Source organism: Notamacropus eugenii, chromosome 4, assembly GCF_028372415.1.
Source record: "Notamacropus eugenii isolate mMacEug1 chromosome 4, mMacEug1.pri_v2, whole genome shotgun sequence".
Taxonomy (NCBI): Eukaryota; Metazoa; Chordata; class Mammalia; order Diprotodontia; family Macropodidae; genus Notamacropus; species Notamacropus eugenii.
This window is the reverse complement of record NC_092875.1, coordinates 230,059,908-230,079,717: the sequence shown is the minus strand read 5'-3', so window position 1 is coordinate 230,079,717 and position 19,810 is coordinate 230,059,908. Positions and strand designations below refer to the sequence as shown.

At 39.6% G+C, this 19,810-nt stretch overlaps 1 protein-coding gene across 3 annotated transcripts in view; it reads left to right on the top strand.

The window, feature by feature from the left end:
• Window positions 1-13,214: 13,214 nt before the first annotated feature.
• Window positions 13,215-19,810, top strand: part of PRELID3A (PRELI domain containing 3A) — a 28,186-nt gene continuing 21,590 nt past the window's right edge. For 2 of the 3 annotated variants that reach the window (XR_011966022.1, XR_011966021.1), the window contains exon 1: window positions 13,405-13,745. Coding sequence is in view for 1 of the 3 variants with exons in the window: in XM_072604190.1 (XP_072460291.1) it covers window positions 13,714-13,745 (32 nt within the window). In the remaining 2 variants the exon portion in view is untranslated. Of the gene's footprint in view, window positions 13,746-19,810 lie in introns of all 3 variants that reach the window. The other variant, XM_072604190.1, reaches the window with a different exon arrangement.

Here is a 19,810-nt window from a genome sequence, read left to right as displayed (position 1 = left end):
ATGTTCTCTCCATTTTTCTTTGGTTTTGCTATTTCCGGTTAAATGGTTTATTCTTTTAACGTTTCTTAAGTTTTTATGATCTAGATCTATTAGTACCTACTTGAGATTAGGACCATTAGTTCAAAAATACAAGTACATTTTTTCAACAAAATTGTGCAAAAATTGGGGGGAAACTGAAAACTCACAAAATTGGATTTAAAAGTAAATTTAAAAATTTAATGACAAAAGGCTACTACGTTTGTTTGGAAAATAGTCATTTACATATATGCAAGACATTATTCAGTTTACAGAAGTATATTTGCTTATTTTATACTTGTGGATCTCACAAAAGCTTCACCCCACCCCTATGGGAACCATTGTTCTCCTGTATTGGATGAATCCTCTGGGAAGGTTCATGAAAGGATAAGGAGCAGAGTGTCTCTGGTCAAGAAGTGAGGGAGGTGTGATCCATACCAGTGGAGACACTGCACCAAGATATCATCGATATTTCTTAATTGTTCTTAAGCATATAAATGTTAAATATCTCAATACCTTATGAAAAGATTGCTAGTCAACTGTCTTCAGTGGGACCTGGTACAGATCTTAATATTGTTATTTTGGTGTTACCTGTTTTTGCCCACTGAATGTCAGTAATTATCTATATAGTATTAAGACCATCAAGGGAAGGTTAAAGCAAAATACCTTATACACATTATGTGAGTCTGTTGTACATGTATTGTTTTCGAAATTTTTTACTTGTATAACCGAAAGGGCTGGCACATGTGCAGATTGCTTCTCAGAGTGCCAGACCTCAATTAACCTTGTAAAATTCACAATGCCAATAATGTTACTGTGCCATCTTTCTTATATGAAGAAACCCTAACACACTCCACCATATAAGGGGCAATGTGCTTTGAGCTCCTTTCCCAATTGTGATGATAGTTTTAATCTGATCTATCCATATTGAATGCCTTAGTGAAACAATTCTTCTAATAACCTTCATAGAGAGTGTGTATATATGTATATACATATGTATGTGTATGTATATATACATATATTCCCAAAAGGCACTGTGTTCTATTACTATTCATTGAATGAACAAAATAATCACTAGTTCAGATTGTATATAGGACAATTATGGAAATCAGTTAAATTCAAAATTCAAATCAGTCAAATTCAATTCAAAAAAACTTTGAAGTACTAGGCACTGAGAATATTAGGAGAGATAATAAAGCAGAAATTTGTTTTGTTTGACTCTATTTGTAATGAGTTTTCATCTTCTTATCTTCTCAATGGATGGAGAAGGGCAGGGGAGAGGGAGAGAATTTGGAAATGAAAATAAAATTGAATTCAAAAAGAAAAAATATAAAGCATGGAATTTGTTGTTAAGGTACTTACAATCTAACCAGAGTGAAAAACATATAGAAATTATTATGATTCAAGGGAGTACAGCAAATGCAAACCAATGGCCCAGCCAATGTAATAAAACAAATTTAAGAAAGGAGAAATTTGCAGATCAAAGAAAGAGTCATAAAAGAGGACCTCAGTTAGGCCTTCAGTCAAGGGAGAAACTTTAATGGACAGAAATGGTGATGTGTGATGGAGGAATCCATTTTATGCATAGTAGATAGTTAGTTGACTGATTTGTTGTCCTTTCTTCTCAAAAAAGATTGAAATGACATTTCTATGTTGGGATCAAGATACAGTGTGTCCAACTATGGCTGCTCACACCAATACACACTTGGAAGGTTCTACCACAGTTGGGCACAAATAGTTATATGAACATTTGAAGTTGTCAGCCAGACACAACTGGCCTCTAACCTATGAGTGGTCAGAACTGCACAGAGCAGGCTAGAGAATCAAACAGAAGTTTAATTTCTAAGTGAGGAAAATGGCTTGCAAGCAAAGACATTTGTGCCAAAGCCCTGCTTTCGGTGGGAGGGAGCCTAAGGCAGTGTGAGGAGATCTCAATCCTTACACCTATGACTTTACAGTCAGATGTAGCCGTGACAATGAGGGGTAACAGTAACAATGAGACAAATTTGATTCATAGAAGGACTTAATGACCAGAATTTGTTTGGTGTTCATCCAAGCTCAGAAAACGCCTGGAGTTGGTCAAAGCAATACAATAACTGTCCAAAACAATTCTGGAATTTTGCTGCGGCTGAGATCATCCAGAGGCTGAGTGCAAGGATTATTGTTGTGCCAAGCTCAGGACATGAGTGCTTGCTGGACCTTAGCTCTGGAAAACAGAGTGTCTCCTAATATCTTGACAGAGTGGAGATGTCTCCAATTTACGCATATCACATTTTCTTTGAGCTACTGCAATTCTACTTTGTTCAGAGCAGAGTGCCTTCTTTGATATAGGCATACCATACTGGGGGTCCTGTGTCTCCCATGTTTCATAATCAATTCCAGAGTTCTTCAGAGAGATCTTGGAAGTGTCCTTGTATTGCTTCTTCTGACCTCCATGTGAGCACTTGCCTTGTGTGAGTTCTTTGTAAAATAGTCTGTTAGGTAAACATATATTTGACATTCAAATAGCATGGTTAGCTCATCATAGTTGTGCTCGGCAGTAGAGTTTAAGTATTTGGCAGTCCAGCTTCAGAAAGGACATCAGTGTCCAGTACCTTACCTTGCCAGGTGTAATTCAGAGTCTTCCACAAATAACTCAAATGGACAGAATTCAGTTTCCTGGCATGGCGCTGGTATACTGCCCAGATTTCACAGACATACAACAATAAGGTCAACACAACAGCTCTGAAGTCCCTCGGTTTAGTAAAAGTCTAATCAATACCTCTTCTCTCCCACACTTTACTTCAGAGCCTCCAAAAACTGAACTAACTCTGGCAAAACATGTCAGCCTCATCATCTATGTGAACATCTCTGGAAACTACACTACCAAGGTAAGTGGACTTGTCCACAGCACTCAGAATTTCTTCGTTTGCTGTAACTGGTGGTTCCACATGTGGATGGTATGGTGTTGACTGGAGAACCTTTGTTTTCTTGTTAGGTCAAAATTAGTACAAGCAGCAGAGAAACACTGTATACTTTGTTGCATCTCAGCTTTAGAGACTGTATCGAGTGCACAATCATCTGCAAACAAGAAGTTTTGCACTAACTCTTCCTCCACTTTAGTTTGGAAATGGCAATATGGTACGGGTGATGTCTTTTGGCTCCCAAATAAGCTGGATTTAAGTGAGGCAGCATTCAGTGAGGTGACTGACTCACTCTGTCTTCCAGAGTCATTGAAGTCTGGTGGTAAGACAAAAGTCAAAATGACTGACAACGGTGCAGGATACAAGTGGATTACTTTTACATCTTCAATATCTAACCAAGTTCTAAGTGCTCCATAGGGCAGCTAGGTGGTGCAGTGGATACAGCACTAGTGCAGGAGTCAAGAGGACCTGAGTTCAAATCTCACCTTAGACACTTGACACTCACTAGCTGTGTGACTTTGGGCAAGTCACTTAACCACTACTGCCTCATCCTAGGTCATCTCCAGTCATCCTGATGAATATCTGGTCACTGGATTCAGATGGCTCTGGAGGGCAAGTGAGGCAGGTGACCTACACATCCCTCCCTCACTCAAAACAAAGTCAAGTGCAAGTCATGTCACCATTTCTCTGATGGCATGGTCTTCTTTGGCAACAAAGGACGAACATACACACAAAGTGCTCCATAGCACCTGCTTCATCTGCCTTCATGGCCACAAGAACAAATTGTTCTCATCTACCCATTCCACCATGGGAAATCTTCACATGCCTAGGATAGATGCCTCCCTAAACTTGCCAATGAATTTGAGATGCCTTGGTTAACCTCAACCTAATTTATCCTGTTTGCTGAAATGGTTTGGTGGGATATGGCCACTGCACATGCTACAGCTTCTTGGAGCTACAGGTGAGAGTTGAGTGAATCATGTAAACACCAAAGGAGAAAAGCAGCCCTGAAAAGGGCTTGGTAACACTCACAAAGAGGTACTAGTTAGTATTCCCTGAACACCTCTACTCCACACATGGTGTATAGTATGAGAAAGGCAAAGAGACAGGAGAAGGCAAGGACTAAAATCATAGATAAATTAGAGTCCAGCTCCTCACATCTGTGACTCTAGGGGCTTCCATTAGCCATTCCAAAGTTTGTAATTTTCTTTTACAACTACTTCTTTCAAAGTCTTCCGACCATCTCCAGCCTTCATTCACCCATACAGGTGCACAACATCAAAGCTCAGCATTCTCTCAACCAGTCAGGACTCACATCCCTTACATATACATAGCATGATCACAGGATTATCTTTCTGGGCATTGCCCAGGTTTAGTAAAAGGAAGTATTATACCAGGATCAGGAGTTAATACTTCATTCAGTTGATAATGGGAAGCCAATGATAGTTTTTGAGTAAAGGAGTGTTGTGATCAGTGTTGTGTCAGGAATGTTGCTCAGGAAATGGCAATGGCATTTGTTTATAAGAATTTTGAGACTTTGTTCATTGGGCTTATAGAAATATAGGTCTAGCTGGAGGTGAGGATGTGGTAAAGATATCTGAAGAGATCACTGAGCCTCTGGAGAATGATATCACTGGTTCGTGCCCAGGGTGTGTTCTCCAAAATGGCCACTTACCAGAGAGGTGAACTGACAGCTACTAGTGTAGATAACAAACTTCGGGTTAGGCCAACTCCCTCACCTGTGCTGCCTCACTTAAATCCAACCTGAAGCACCTGGAGATGAAAAATATTTCACTAAACAGTAGAAATCTGAAGGTCTTAAGCCAGATGTATGTAGCACTTCAATCTTATCTGGATCAGATCCTGTTAATTATGGATCAGGTAACAGCTCTAGAGAAGACAGTCTACAAGTCGGAACCATACTTAAGGAAACTAAATGGATGAATTAATTAATAACATTTAGCTCCAAGATTTTTTTCACCTATGAGAATGTTTCATAAGAACTGAAACATGTCAGACAGAACTTATCAAACTTGTATGCTTCAAGTCCATAAACGGAAGCAGTGCCCCTGATCCCTGAGCTTTGGTTGGATGCTCTGATTGTGGCCGCCCTTCTGCGCATATGTCAGTCAATAAACTTTTACTCAGTACCTATTACATGCTGGGCACTGTGTTAAGTTTTAGGGTGACAAAAAAGGGGAAAAGACAGTCTCTGCACCCAAAGAGCTTAGACATCACCCATAATGGGGGAGATAGTGAGCAAATAAACATATACAAAACAAGCTATATTTGGGATAGATAGGGGATAATTCACCGAAGGAAATTGCTGGAATTAAGAGGGGTTGGGAAAGGCTTCCTGTGGATTTTTGTTGTTGTTCAGTCATTTCAGTTGTGTCCAACTCTTCATGACCCCATTTGGAGTTTTCTTGGCAAGTATTCTGGAGTGGTTTGCCATTTCTTTCTCCAGCTCATTTTGGCTGAAGATATGGAAACTGATGCAGACAGGATCATACAGCTAGTTGTTATCTGAGACCAAATTTGAACTCAGGTCTTCCTAACTGCATGCTGTTTACTGTAGCAACATGTATACCTAGTTACAGCTTTAAAGAAGCCAAGGAGGTCACTAGGTGGAAAAGAGGAAGGAGAGCATTCCAGACATGGAGGACAGCCAGAGAAAATACCCTGAGCTGAGAGATGGAGTGTCTTGTTTGTGGAATCACAAGAAGGCCAGTGACACTTTATTGAAGAGTACAATGCTGAGGACAGGGAAAGTGTAAAGTGTAAGAAGACTAGAAAGGTGGGATTGGGTCAGGGGAGCTAGGTTATAAAGTGCTTTGAATGTCAAACAGGATTTTGTATTTGATCCTAGAAGCAATAAGGAATCATAAGAGTATATTGCAAGGGGTGTGTGATATGTTTGGACCTGCACTTTAAGGAAATAACTTTGGTGACTAAATAGAGGGTGGCTTGGAGTGACAAAAGACTTGATGCAGGCCAACTCACCAGCAGTTTATTGCACTAATCAAGGTGTGAGGTGACAAGGGCCTACACTAGTGTGACAGCAGTGTCAGAAGAGAGAAGGGGGGATTATTTGAGAGGTGTTAAGAAGGTGAAACCAACAGGCATTGGAAACACATTGGATATGAGGGATGAAGAATTCAGGATGAGACCTAGGTGTCTAACCTGAGGGACTGAAGATGGTGTTGTGCTCCATAGTAAGCAGCAAGTTGGTGAGGAAGATGAGAAGAAAGAGTTAAGGAGGAAAGACGATTTCAATTTGGTACATGTTGAATTTAAGATGTCTTTTGGATAGCTGGTTCTAGATGTCTGAAAGGCAGTTGGAAATATGAGATTGGAAATCAGCAGAGAAGTTCAATGATCTGCATAGAGATAGTAATTAAATCCTTGGGAGCTGATCAGATCACCAAGTAGTATAGAAGGAAAAGAGAAAAGGGCCCAGGACAAAACCCAGTAGGACACACAAGGTTAGAGGTCATGAGCTGGGTGAGGATTCAGCAGAGGAGACTGAGGAAAAATCAGAAAGGTAAGAGAACTAGAAGAGAGTGAGAATATCAAGGAAAAGAGGGTCATCAGCAGTGTTAAAGGATGCAGAGAAGAGAGTGAGGATTGTCTCTAAAACTGTGTCCCTCTGAACCTTACATACAATTCCCTGAATTAAGGATCAACCCCCATCTCTGAAGCACATACGGATAACAGAGTCTAGTCTTCCTGTCTCCTGTCTCCAGGATATTCCTCTCTTCCCTCTGTCCTTCCTGTGAGTCAGCCTTTTACTGTCTTTATGAATCAGCAATTTAACTCATTCTTAATGTTGCTAACCTGTTCTTGAATTTTAAAATGCTAATTTACAACCCTTAAAAAAAGAATAAATCGAAGAGAGACAGACACCTGTTCCTCTTTCATTTTAAATATTTTATATTTTAAAGCACCAGATTGCCCCAGCAGTTAAAAAAAAAAAAAGAATATTCCTGGAATATCAAGAAAAGTATCCACATGAGAAAATTAGTGACTGCTTTGATCATCAGAGATCTCATAAGATCATAGATCTAGAGTTGAAAGGAACTTCCGAGGTCAACTGTTCCAACCTCTTTATTTTACAGATGGGGAAACTGAGGCCCAAGTGGGTGAAGTGATCGATAAGCAAAAAGCCAAAGTTTTTCAGGTAGTATGACCTAGGGTGGTTGGCAGGATAAAATGAGGTCATATTTGTAGACCTAAAAGTGTTAAATAAATGCCAACTATCATTATTGGCCACTATGTGGTGCAGTAGATAAGAGTGAGGGAAGACCTGAATTTGAATCCTGCTTAGCTGTGTGACCGTGGGAAAGTCCCTTAGTATCTCTCTGTCTCAGTTTCCTCATTTGTAAAATGAGAATAATATTAATATTTTGTTGTTGTTTAGTCATACCTGACCTCATGGACTTTGTCCATGGGAGTTTCTTAGTAAGGATACTGTAGTTTGCCATTTCTTTCTTCAGTATGTTCCAATTTTACAGGTGAGGAATTGAGATAAATAGAGGTTAAGTGACTTGCCCAGAGTCACCTAGGCAGTAAGTGTCTGAGAATGAATTTGAATTCAGATCTTCCTGATTCTAAGCCCAGTGCTCTACCCGTTGTACCACCTAGCCATCACTACTTCATGCCTTACTATGGGCCTGATCTTGTACTAGACATGGCCAACAGGAAAGGTAGGTAGTATGAATATGTGACTCATATGCAAACTTAGCATCTATGGTTTGTATTTAGCAAAGAAAAACTCTTGCAAGACACTCCCATTCCCTCCCCCAAGAAGTCTCAGGAAAGCTTTGTGGAGAAGGCTATGAAATTCTGAAGAAGATAATTTATTAGATTGCTAGGGAAAAAAAGGAAGTCTAAAGGTATCTGGCAGAATCACAGACCAAAGAAACCAAATAAAAAGTAAAGGCAAAGTAGAACATACCCTTCATTAGAATGGAGAGAGCAAATGGAGAAATAAGGGTGGAGTGCAGTATAGGACTAGTCTTATCCCAGAACACACATTGGGGAAGACAGAAAAGGTCTTCTTGAAATTTATTTTATTTTATTTTATTTTTAAGCAATGTGCCAGCTGCTTTATCTTGGACATTCTGAGGTTCACTATGAATCCTGAATTTTGCTAGACAATGTGACCATGGATGTTAGTAAAGACCAAGAGCTGTGTATATGATGATAGTAAAAGATCTATATGCTGGTGACTTTTGGACCCCGAATAATAAACTTTGATTACCATTTTTCCATGAATGAAATGAACCATCATACTTCAGAAAAGAAGAAATAGCTCCAGTGTGGAGTAGTTATAACAAACAAAAATAAAGCCAATGGGCTTTATTTTAACTGTAGGATTTTTTTAAAATGAGGACAGATCCTGGTTACTGTGCTTAAGAACAAAGTAAAGAAATACATTCTCATTTGGAGTGTACTTTCTGAGCTGAAGTAATGATGTAAACATTATATGAGAACAGGTGTAGCTCATGAAAGTTCTTCAGAGCTTCTGAACCCTTGAAAAAGGTTGGATCTTCAAAACAAGTTCAGAAATTGCTATCTAGTACATTTTCTATTGTGAATAACCAGTATGGGTGCCAGTTATCAGAAAAAAAAAATACTATCTCTTTTACTTTGGAATTAGGGAAAGGCAGTAGGGCAGCTAGGTCATGCAGTGGGTAGAGCACTAGTGCAGGAGTCAGGAAGACCTGAGTTCAAATCTCACCCCAGACACTTGACACTCACCAGCTGTGTGACCTTGGGCAAGTCACTTAACCCCAATTGCCTCATCCTGGGTCATCTCCAGTCATCCTGATGAATATCTAGTCACTGAATTCAGATGGCTCTGGAGGAGAAGTGAGGCTGGTGACCTGCACAGCCCTCCCTCACTCAAAACAAAGTCAAGTGCAAGTCATGTCATCATTTCTCTGATGGCGTGGTCTTCTTTGGCAACGAAGGACAAACACACAGGGAAAGGAAATACTTTTGATAAGTAGATACTTCTAATATATATGCTGGTGATTAGTCAGCTTGTATTTTTTAAGTGCCTACTATGTGCCAGTCACAATAATAGAAAATAATTGAGGTTTGTAAGCAAACTTGTCAAAATAGGTTATATGATTTGACTTAGAACTAAAATCAAGCATGAAGTGATGTGCACGTCTCAGTAAGTTCCAACTCAAATTCTTCTTCCCTTGACTTTATTATAAAATGTCTCCATTACTCCCTTCTTTCACATGCTACCCAGACAAATTCTTTTAGCAATAAGCAAAACAAATCAGTAGTCAGGATGAGTTTACGTGATATGTTGGACTTTGAAATTCAGCTGATTTCATATCCAATATTATATGAGTATTGATTATGAACCATAAAATAGCATGCTTTCCTAATCTCCCTCAGTTTCCAAGATAATTTCAAAAAATTTTAAACTGCCTACTGAAATTTTTTCCTAAGTTGTTTCTTTTCTTTCTCCAGTCAAAAAAGTCCTGGGGAGATGGGGCATTGTGTGGATGGACTATTATCCAGACTATCTAAAAGTGACATACTGTACATCTTAGTTAACATATTAGGTAGTTTTGCTCAACTGCTGCTCCCCCTGCTTTGATTTTTTTTTTCTTTATTTCAAGAGATGACTCTGAAGAGGGATGGAGAAAGGATCTATTTGTAAAAAAAGGTATTGCAAAAATAAAATGTATACATTTTAAAGTGCTAGACAAAGTTTTAATTATTCTCTTCTCAGAAGTAATCTCATAATATGTAACATTTCTTTGTTAGTTGTCTATAAAAATAAGCATGTATATAAAGGGAAATTACAGTAGTCACATAGCAAAAATATGACTTTTGGCAGTCTTGTGAGTTTACACCTGTGGATTGTAACAGCGAGAAGTAATCCCTGGTTATATTCAGTATGAAATGGCTCAAAAAGCATTTACAAAATATCACTGACAAGAAACAAAACTAGTTGTATTATATTATTTGATTGGTATATACTAGCACTAGTAAGGGGAGGAGGAAGTTCTATAGATAAGAAATAAATGAGTAAAAAGTCCTCAGTGGCTATGAGACATATTTGGCAGAGTATTTTACAAAAAAAAATAATGTACATCTATCCTTTTGTTTAATTTTTTTAATCATGGGTTGAAATGTCAGTGATATTAATGGAGACTTTTACTGATCTGGAAACTAAGAATAAAGATCAGTATTACATTATTTATAATTTATATACAGTCTCATTTGCCTAGCGTCTAAATCACAGGACGGGTTCCCTGGAGGATGACTATCTCAAGATCAAAGTATTCTATGGAACTATATTTGTAAAGTAGAAATCATGAGCCCCCACCAATGTGTGTGCCTTTAAGAGTCAGTCAGAGGATAGAACTCAAAGCAAAGGAATTTACTGAAATGACAGTAAGAAAAGTAGCAACAAAACATCTTCCTCACCCAATAGCAGTTAGTGTAGATATGCATAAAGGCATAGAGAAAGTGTAGGTGGGGGAAGAAAAGCATATATGAAGGGAACATGTATGACTGAGGCTCATATAAAGAAGGGTAACTCCTGCCTGAAGGGCCTCTGATGACCTGATACTGCTTCTATTGTCTGTGGTCTTGCAGTCACCCACCATACTCCCTCCACTGTTCATTGTTAGGCATTGCTTAGTCGTAGTGTTTACCAAATCCATCTTTGACTAAGCTAAAATCCCTGGTAGCTTTGTACTCTAAGTAAGACATTGCACAGAAATATGTGGAATGTCTTCTTACTTCTCTAAGGAGTAGGAAATAGTTCCTGCCTTCAAAGAGCTTATAATCTAGTTGGAGATATTGTATTACTGTGTTTTGTGGGGCATGAAGAAGCAGGGATGTCCTAAGCTAGAGTCCTTAACCTGGGGTTCATGGACCAATGGATAAATTCCAAGGTATGTGTGAACTTGAAGGGAAAACAGTACATCTTCTATTTTAATACAATTAATATTCTTTTGTAATGGTATATATTTTATCCTATGCATTTAAAAACTTCTATAGATTTCATCAGATTTTCAAAGGAGTACACACACACACATACACACACACACAAGGGTTGAAGATCATGAAGGCTACAACCAAAAAATACCCAGCAATTACTAGTGGAACAAGACAAAGGACTTATTGTCTGGGCAGAAACAGAGAAGTTTCAGGTAATGGAGAAGGGTAAAGGGAACTTATGTTAGACAGCCCATCTTCTCAGGAAACTGAAGCCCAGACCACTGAGGTTAATCTGTCATAGGAGGGCTAAGCAAAGACCAGCAATTTTGTTACTGGGAGGTATGTGTTTTGCTGTTGTTGAGTTGTTTCACTAGTGTCCTACTATCTGTGACCCCATTTGGGCTTTTTTCTTTTTTGGCAAAGATGTTTGAATGGTTTGCTATTTCTTTATCTGGCTCATTTTACAGATGAGGAAACTGAGGCAAACGATGAAATGACTTGCCCAAAGTCAAACAGCTAGGAAGCTGTGGATTTGAGGCTGGACTTGAATTCAGGAAGATGAGTCTTCTAACACCACACCAGGCACTTTTATGCAAATTGACTGGCATCAGAAAGGAATTACACGGGGGCTGGAACTGTAATGTTAATGGGATGTAAGATTTTCCAGCCCATTAATAGGCCTCAGTTGGAGTCTATAAATGGAAGCTTACTTAGGGGAAGCTTGCTTGTAGGAAGGTTTTCATACTTTTTGCCAATTTCTAATTAGTCACTGAGTCATATATATATGTATATATATATGTATGTATATATGTATACTCTGAGTTGGTATTTTCCTTTGGGGGCTCGCTTATGAGAAGGATCTTGTGTTTCCCTGGTTGAGACTGAGTGGCTGGGTGTTCAGAGTTCCCTGACTGCTCAGATGTAAAAGCTCTTTTGATCCAGTGGTACATATAAAGTACATAGCAATATTGCTTTGATTCAGGCAGTAGAGCCCTGTCGGTCTTTATTTCTCTGCTAGTATATTTTCTGTTTGTATTCTCTCTGAAGTTCAGGGTGCTGACTTTTCCCCTGAACTATTGAATGTAATTTTTAAAAAGATTGTTGACCCCTTAAGACAGCTCTCTTTCCTAGTAAAGCAGATCTAAGAACCTGTGCTAGCAGGTGATCTTGGGTGTGCCAGAGTGCTTACTGTTACAAGGACTTAAAAGGATAACAGTGTAGTTAAAAGCACTGACAATTCCAGCCTAAGGGCTTCTGCTTTTGTTGCTTACTTAATCCTATGTAGCTTTTATGTTACAACCTGGGGCAATGATATGGGCAAAAAGAAATTAGCTTTATTTTTCAAGGGAGCGACTTACTAGCAAACCCCCAGCAGATGGTAGCAAAGAGTGTAGAAAATGGACACTGAACAACAGCCTGGCTGAGAGGTAGCAGATAGCAACTTGGTGATTACCACAGCTAGAGACCAACAGTCAGCAGAGAGTGGACATGCAATTTCCATGAGAAAGAAGCACATTGATATTATAAGAGCATATCTGAGGTTCTACAGCATGGGAGGTCTGATTTGCCCTGGCCACATAGGTCCTAACATCAGTGCTCCTCCATATATGTTCTACAAATGTCCTCTGGGTTTGTGTACTCTGCCACAGTTGATGTGGTAACTTGTGGACAAGAAACGCCTTTTCTTACCACTTTATTTGCTTTGCTGTTTGAGTAAAAATGTTTTTTCTTTGAAGTAATATGACTTTTCTGTTTCGCTTAAGCATATTGGTGGGGTCATGTGAGTCATGACCTTGAGTGAGAGCTGACTCACCAAATGTCTCTAACCTGGGGTAGTTTTGTGGGTACCAGGTGTAAGCTCCCTCCCCCACCCAATCTTACAGTGACTTGCCCAAGATTACACAGATAAGTTCACACTGGAGCCCAGGTCTCCCACAAGAGGAAAAGCATAGAACTGAACATTCATCTCCCACACTTCACAAACAGAGAAATAAGGCGGTGCCATAATTCAGGGCCTTCTCCAATTATTAAAGGTCTATATTAGTTAATTCAATGCTTGAACAAAAATATACCGCAGTGAGGGCAGTACCCAGGGTAGACCAAATGATATATTGGGATTCCCTTTATTTGGATCAGATTTAGAACACCACACCGTTAAGGAACATACGGAAGGTAAGCCAGAGCAGTGACTACGAAGGAGGGCAGTGAGGAGCTTGCTGGTCCACTTTTGTAAAATAGGGTTTTTGACGGCGATTTCCCTAAGTGTCGCCTTTCCATCTCCAAGTAGAGCAATATCACCCCGCCCCTACGAGTCTCCGCACTCAGATCCTGAATTCGCCTCCGCGGCCTCCTTCCTACAATTCGCTTTGCGTTCCTTAACGGGACACTGCTGCGACATCCCTATTTTTAGCCTTGGCTCTGACACTTGCATTAAGGAAAGCATCCCTTGGAAGGCTGGGGGCGGGAGAAGGAGAGGGGGGGAAGAGTAGAAGGGGGGGGGGGTCGGCCCGGGTCACGTGAGAGGAAAAAAGAGAAGAGAGTGCGATTGGGAGCCCAAACTCGTCTCTGCCCCGGGGCTGGCGGCTGCGGGGTTAGAGCCAGAGGAGGATGCCTCCCTCGGGGCCCCACAAATACCCAGGGACGCTCAGAAACGGTGCGCATGACGCAGATGCCACGACGGCCCCCTGGGCCCTCGGATCCGAGTGAGTGACAAGTGCTCCAGGGCCCGGTGCGGGAGAGCAGGGCAGCCCCACACAGTTCGGCTGGTGCCCCTCCGGACGGACTCCGACGCTCCTCCTGGAGCTGCCGCAGGGGAAAGATGAAGATCTGGAGCTCCGAGCACGTGTTTGGGTAAAGAGGGAGCCCTGGGTTGTAGAGGGGGGTGGGGTGCAGAAAGTGGCCAAGCTGGGGCCCGGGGAAGTTGGATCTCCGGAGATTCGGACACCGGCGCCCGCCCTCCTTGATTATCTGTCTGCGTGTGCGCTCAGCCGGCGGTTGCCCAGGGCTTTAGTGCTCTCTTTGCCCTGAAAAAAATGAAATGTTAGTGAGCTGTCTCATGCCCTATGAGGGCATGCATTTCTCCACGTTGCCTACCAGATGAAGGATCTGGCATGTGATGTGCATAGAGCCAGGGCACAGCTGCTTGCCAGTTAATTTTGAACGTTTGTTTCTTCGGGAGGGACAAGGCTTGGGGCAGGGGGGAGGAGGGGCTCGTGTTTTATTAGTACACCAAAAAGCAAATCCAAGGAATGAGAGGCCTAGTTCCCTCTTTATTTCAGTCCCATGATTGCAGCCCATTTGAAAATGGTCTGGGGAAGGCTTGATTTAAGTAGGGCAGAATCCCAGATACGACTTTCCTCAAAAAAAACGCTTCCCCATAACTACAGGTCCAAGGTAAATGGGTCTGTCAGGTAGTTCATACTCCCCACCCCCTTTTTGGGAAATTAATCAGATGAACCTCCTGGAGCAGACACAATGAATAAGGAAGTCAGTATTCATGATGCTAGATCAGTGATTCCTTATTACAGTTTAGTGTTTCAGATGATTTGAAAGGAATAACAGTAGAGTTTATAGAGTGCCTACTATGTGCCAGATATTTTGTTAAGAACTTTACAAATATTATCTCAATTTGATCCTCAAGGAGTAGAGAAAAATGGAGCAGGGGATAGGGATGAAAATAGATGGGAGAAGGAATGATAAGCTAGAGGAATGAAAAGAGAAAAGAAAATGTGATCATCTGCTTTTGGAAATCAAATCCCATCAGTCATGAAATTTGAAGTTTCCGTTATGATATTTCCTTAAAAGAGTAAGAATGTTTAAATTGTTAAAGTAGAAGAGGCAATCCCATTTCTGATAGAAAGTGTATGTACTGGACCTCAGTAATAACATTCTTCTTAAACAGCTTTTGTTAAAAAAAAAAATAAAACAGGTGATTTTCTTTATAGCTTTTCTGCTTGAATATTATAGTTATACTTAAATCATTTAAAAATCTAGGAAGTAATTCAATTTATGAAATATTTTCTAATCTCTTGCCTCTTACTTTGCTGAGAAAATTGAGGCCACATACAGTGAGCTCCTTTTTCTCCCCCTTTTTTTCTCTCTAAGCCCTCTCACTTCATCCTTCTTTCTCTCTTCCTTTCTTCCAGTCTCTGATAATTCTTACCAAGGTTCACTTCCATTATGCAGCCTTGGTATCATTTTCTTCTTTCTTCTCAAGCAGATTTCCCTCTCAGTCATTGCTTGTCCTCCATACTTAATCTCTCCCTATCCAGTGTTTTCCTCCTACGGCATTCATACATGACTATGACTCCCCCATCTTTAAAAAAAAAATTCACTAGATCCTATCACCCACCTTAAATTGTTATCCTATATTCCTCCTTTCTTTATCAGGCATATCCTATAAAGATCTACACTTCCTCTGCTCCCACTGAACCATTTGAACCCTGGCTTCTGACCTCATAATTCACCTAAAACTTGGCTCTTCTGAAATTACCAACATTCTCTTAATTATCAAATCTGAAGTTCATTTTGCAGTCTGAATCCTTTTCTTGCCTCACTGCTGCATGAAACTGTTGACCACTCTGTTCTAGATTTTCATGATACTACTTTCTTCTGGTTTTCCTCTTACCTATCTAATCACTGTTGACTCTTCAGTTTCTTTTGCTGGATGATTATCCTTACCATGCTCCTTGTTTGGGGGTATTCCCCAAGATTCTCGGACACTTTTCTACTTTCTGTACTCTTGGTGATCTCATCAGCTCCCATAAATTCAAATATTATTTCTATGCACATGATTCCCAGAGCTACATATCCATGCCTACTCTCTACCTGGACCTTCAATCCCCTATCACCAGCAGTCTGTTGGACATTTTGAACTGAATGCCCCATAAGATATCTCAAAGTCAACATGACCTAAACAGAATTCATTGTGGCTCCTCCACCCACCCCAAACACATAGTTGCACATACTCTTATAGTCACTTAGATTTGCAACATACGTGGCATTATCCTGGGCTCATTACTCTGCTTCACCTCGTATATAATTTGTTGCCAAATCTTATTTCTACCCCCTTATTTTTCCAGCATTCTTACACCTTACACCAACTCCCACGTACCTTGTGACTCAGTGACACTGGTCTCCTTACTTTTCCTTGAACAAGACACTCCATCTCCCAACTTCAGGCATTTTCACTGGCTGTTCTTCTCTTCTCATTCCTGGAACATTCTCACTCATGTCTGCCTCCTAGATTCCCTGAATTCCTTCAATTCCCATCTAAAATCCCATAGTCTATAGGAAGCCTCTCCCAATCCCCTTAATTCTGAAGCCTTTCTTTTAAATTACGTTCTGTATATATCTTGTTAATACCTAGTAATTTGCATGTTGTCTCCCCTATCAGACTGTAAGCTCTTTGAGAGCAGAGAGGTTTTCAAGTTCCTTGAAGGCAGAGATTGTTTTGTTTTTTTTTCTTTACAGTCTGTATTTCTTGTTATGTAAGCATGATAAATGCTTAATAAATGCTTAGGTGGTTGCTTGATTAGTGACTTCATCAGTTCCCTATATTTATTATCTCTGAGCAGATGACACATAGATCTATAGATCCAGCTCCAGTCTCTCTCTTGAGTTCCAGTCTTGCATGACCAACAGCCTGTTGACTTACACTGAATATAGCCTATAGGCATCTCAGATTCAACATGACTAAAACAGTACTGGTCATCTCTCTTCCTCAAATCTAGCCTTGTACCAAATTTCCCTGTTGTTATCAAGGGTATCATTCTTCCAGTTTCCCATTTAGTAATCTTGGTATTATTCCAGACTTCTCACACTCCCTCACCCCATACATCCAGTCATTTGCCAAATCTTGTCAGTTACTTCCACCGAATTTCTCACTTCTAACCCCTTCTCTCTACTCACAAAGACGCCAGTAGTTCAGGTCCTCCCTCCAGCTTAGACTAGTACGGTGACTTCTCAGCTTCTGGTCTCTCCCCACTATCATCCTTCTTCACACAGCAACCAAAGTGATTTTCCTTAAGCAAAGTTCAGACCAGGTACACTCTACTCAGCAATCTACAGTGGTTCCTTATTAGCTCTAGAATAAAATATAAATCCGTTTTGGAACATTGTAAGCCCTTCACAACCAATCTTTCCAGACTCATTATATATTGTTTACCTTTGCAAACTGGTCTTCTCTCTGTTTCTCTCACATTCCCTTCTCCTTCCATTATGTCTTTGCATAGATTCTTCCTCATGTCTGAAATGCTCATCTCCATCTAAAAGTATCTTTCATTTCCTTCAAGAGGCAGTTCAAGCACCATCCTCTCTATGAAGCCTTTCCTGATTCCTACAACTATGAGTACCCTCCTCCCTAACTACCTTATAATCAATTACCTTGTATTTATATCCCCAGCACAGTGGCCCTCATATAGAAATTGTTTAATAAATATTTATTGACTGACGTATTTATTTTGTATTTCTTCTGCATAAATAAATAAAAAAGATATGTATGTGCGTGTATAATATGTACATATATATACTTATCAGTTTTCATCTCTACCTATAGAATGTAGGCTATTTGAGATTAAGAATTGTTTCATTTTTTTGTCTTTATATCCTCAGTACCTAGCACAGTTCCTGACATAAAACCAGCAATCACTGAGTGATTGATTGAGTTTAATTTTAGTTTAATATGGATTTTGCTACACATCATGGAAGTGCATTAAATGTTTGTCACAGGTGTGAGTGATTTGTCAGTTATAAACAAAGTGACTTGATAATTTTGAAAATTGTTTCAGCTGGCTTGTCATTAAGTTTTGACTTTAGAACAAGAGATAAAGAGAATTCGACAGGTATGCACTCAGATGTTTATTAAGAATATCATTTATGTTCTGTTCCATAGAACTAGTTTGTGAATGACATAATACTGTCCAGCTCCATTTTTTGTATGACAATTAAGAACTAGAAGTACAACTTTCTGGTTGTGTTCATGGGACCTATTTTGGTCTATTAACAGTCCTCAGTTTTCTCTCTCCAAGATTATAGATATTTCTTTGTTTTCATTTATTCTTATCTTTTCTCTTCGTGTTTTTGTTGGATTATTATAAAGACATGACTAGTATTTGATAAATTTACTTTGAAGGAAAAGAGAAAAAAAAGATTGGATATAAAGAAGTTGGATATGGTCACGTTTTCTTGTTGGCATTCATACTCATGTGAAAAGCCCATGGGAACTGAAAATGTTATCCAAGTATAATCTGAAAGTAAGTCCTGATAAAAATAGAGAACCTTTTAGAAAAACTGACAAGCGTAGTCATTTTGCCATGTTTTGAGATGGTTAGGTATTTTTTAAATTGCAGACTTTCCTTGCTAATTTAAATCCTGTAACAATTATAATTCAGATCATACCAATGAAGATTATAACCTAAATATGCTTTAGATAAATCCCAGGGAATTGCAAAAGGCACATAGAAGTTTGGTGATTTCAGAAGAGATACTAACCCCTCGTTGGTATCAGAAGTAGGAGTTGAACCTTTCTTTCTGATTTTAAAGCTAACTTATCTACTTCATGATGGTTTTATGGCAGGGGTGTGCCAGTAAGTATAGAGCAACTTGCTTTTTGAAAAGTTACTTTTAAGTTTAATTTGCATTATTAATATTTTCTCCATCTCTTACTTAAGTCTTTACAATCAGCAAAACGATAATATAGTCAAGCCCTGATTTGTAGAGTTTACTGATTTCTGCGTTATAATGCGCACACTAAAATTTTAACAATCCTCTAATTCATAATTGTTGGCTCTGGTATTTCCCTAGAGCCTACTTTTCAAAAATCATCGTTCACGTAGGGCCATAGCAGTAACATAAAAAAGTAACGTTAGGCAGCATGGTGTTGTGAATACAGCATTAGAGTCAGAGGACCTGAGATCTAGGCTTTGTCACTCGGAAATCTTGGGCAAGTCACTTAAATTTCTGGGCCTTTGTTTCTTCATCTGTGAAGCTAGAATGAGGGAGTTGGACAGATTATCACTAAGGAAGTATCTAGCGTTTATATAGCATAAGGTTTGTAAAGTGCTTTACAAATATTAATTCATTTTATCCTCTCAACAACCTTGGGAAGTAGATGATTTTATTGTTGTTATTTTGACAGTTGAGAAAACTGAGATAGAGAAAATTAAGTGACTTGCCCAGAGTTACACAGCTGGTAAGTGTATATCGAAGGTCCCATTTGAACCCAGTTCCTTGAGGGAAGGGACTGTTTCATTTTTGTCTTCATATTCCAAGTACTTGTCCCATGGCATGGCACATAGTAGGTACTAAGTAAATCTTGCTGATTGATTGACATGATCAGATCTACAAGTTAGCAGTATCAATTTTGCAACGATGTAGAAGATGAGGATATGGGAGTGGAAAAGTTTTGAATTAAGGAGAAAAATTAAGCAGTCTCAAGAATCCAGGATAGAGGTGATGAAGGCCTGCCTTAGAGTGATGACAATGTGAGTGGAGAGAAAGGGGAAGGATATGAGATATATATTCCAATAAATGGGTTGCCCCCGTGTTTCAACAACCTGCCACATTGTGGAACAGGTCTGAATTTCCCAATGATATCCCTCATGCCCTTATCCTATCCTAAGGAGCTTGAGGAGCACAGTCAGTTATACTTGCCATCCTAAGAGCTAGAGGGATCAGGGCAGGGAGGTTATTGGTAGCTTATGGAATATATACATGAAAGTCTGATCACTATTCTATGAGACTGAGTTAGAAACACCCATACCCAAATCTGAGGCCAAATCTGAGAACTGTGCACTGACTCTAGATTTCCACTATTTGGGCATCTTGGAAAGCTCTGTAAGGAAAGGCCTTAACTAAACAGGTCAAGGGATAGCTGCATATGAACATGGTTTATTCCAGGCTTCCCAGCTATATAG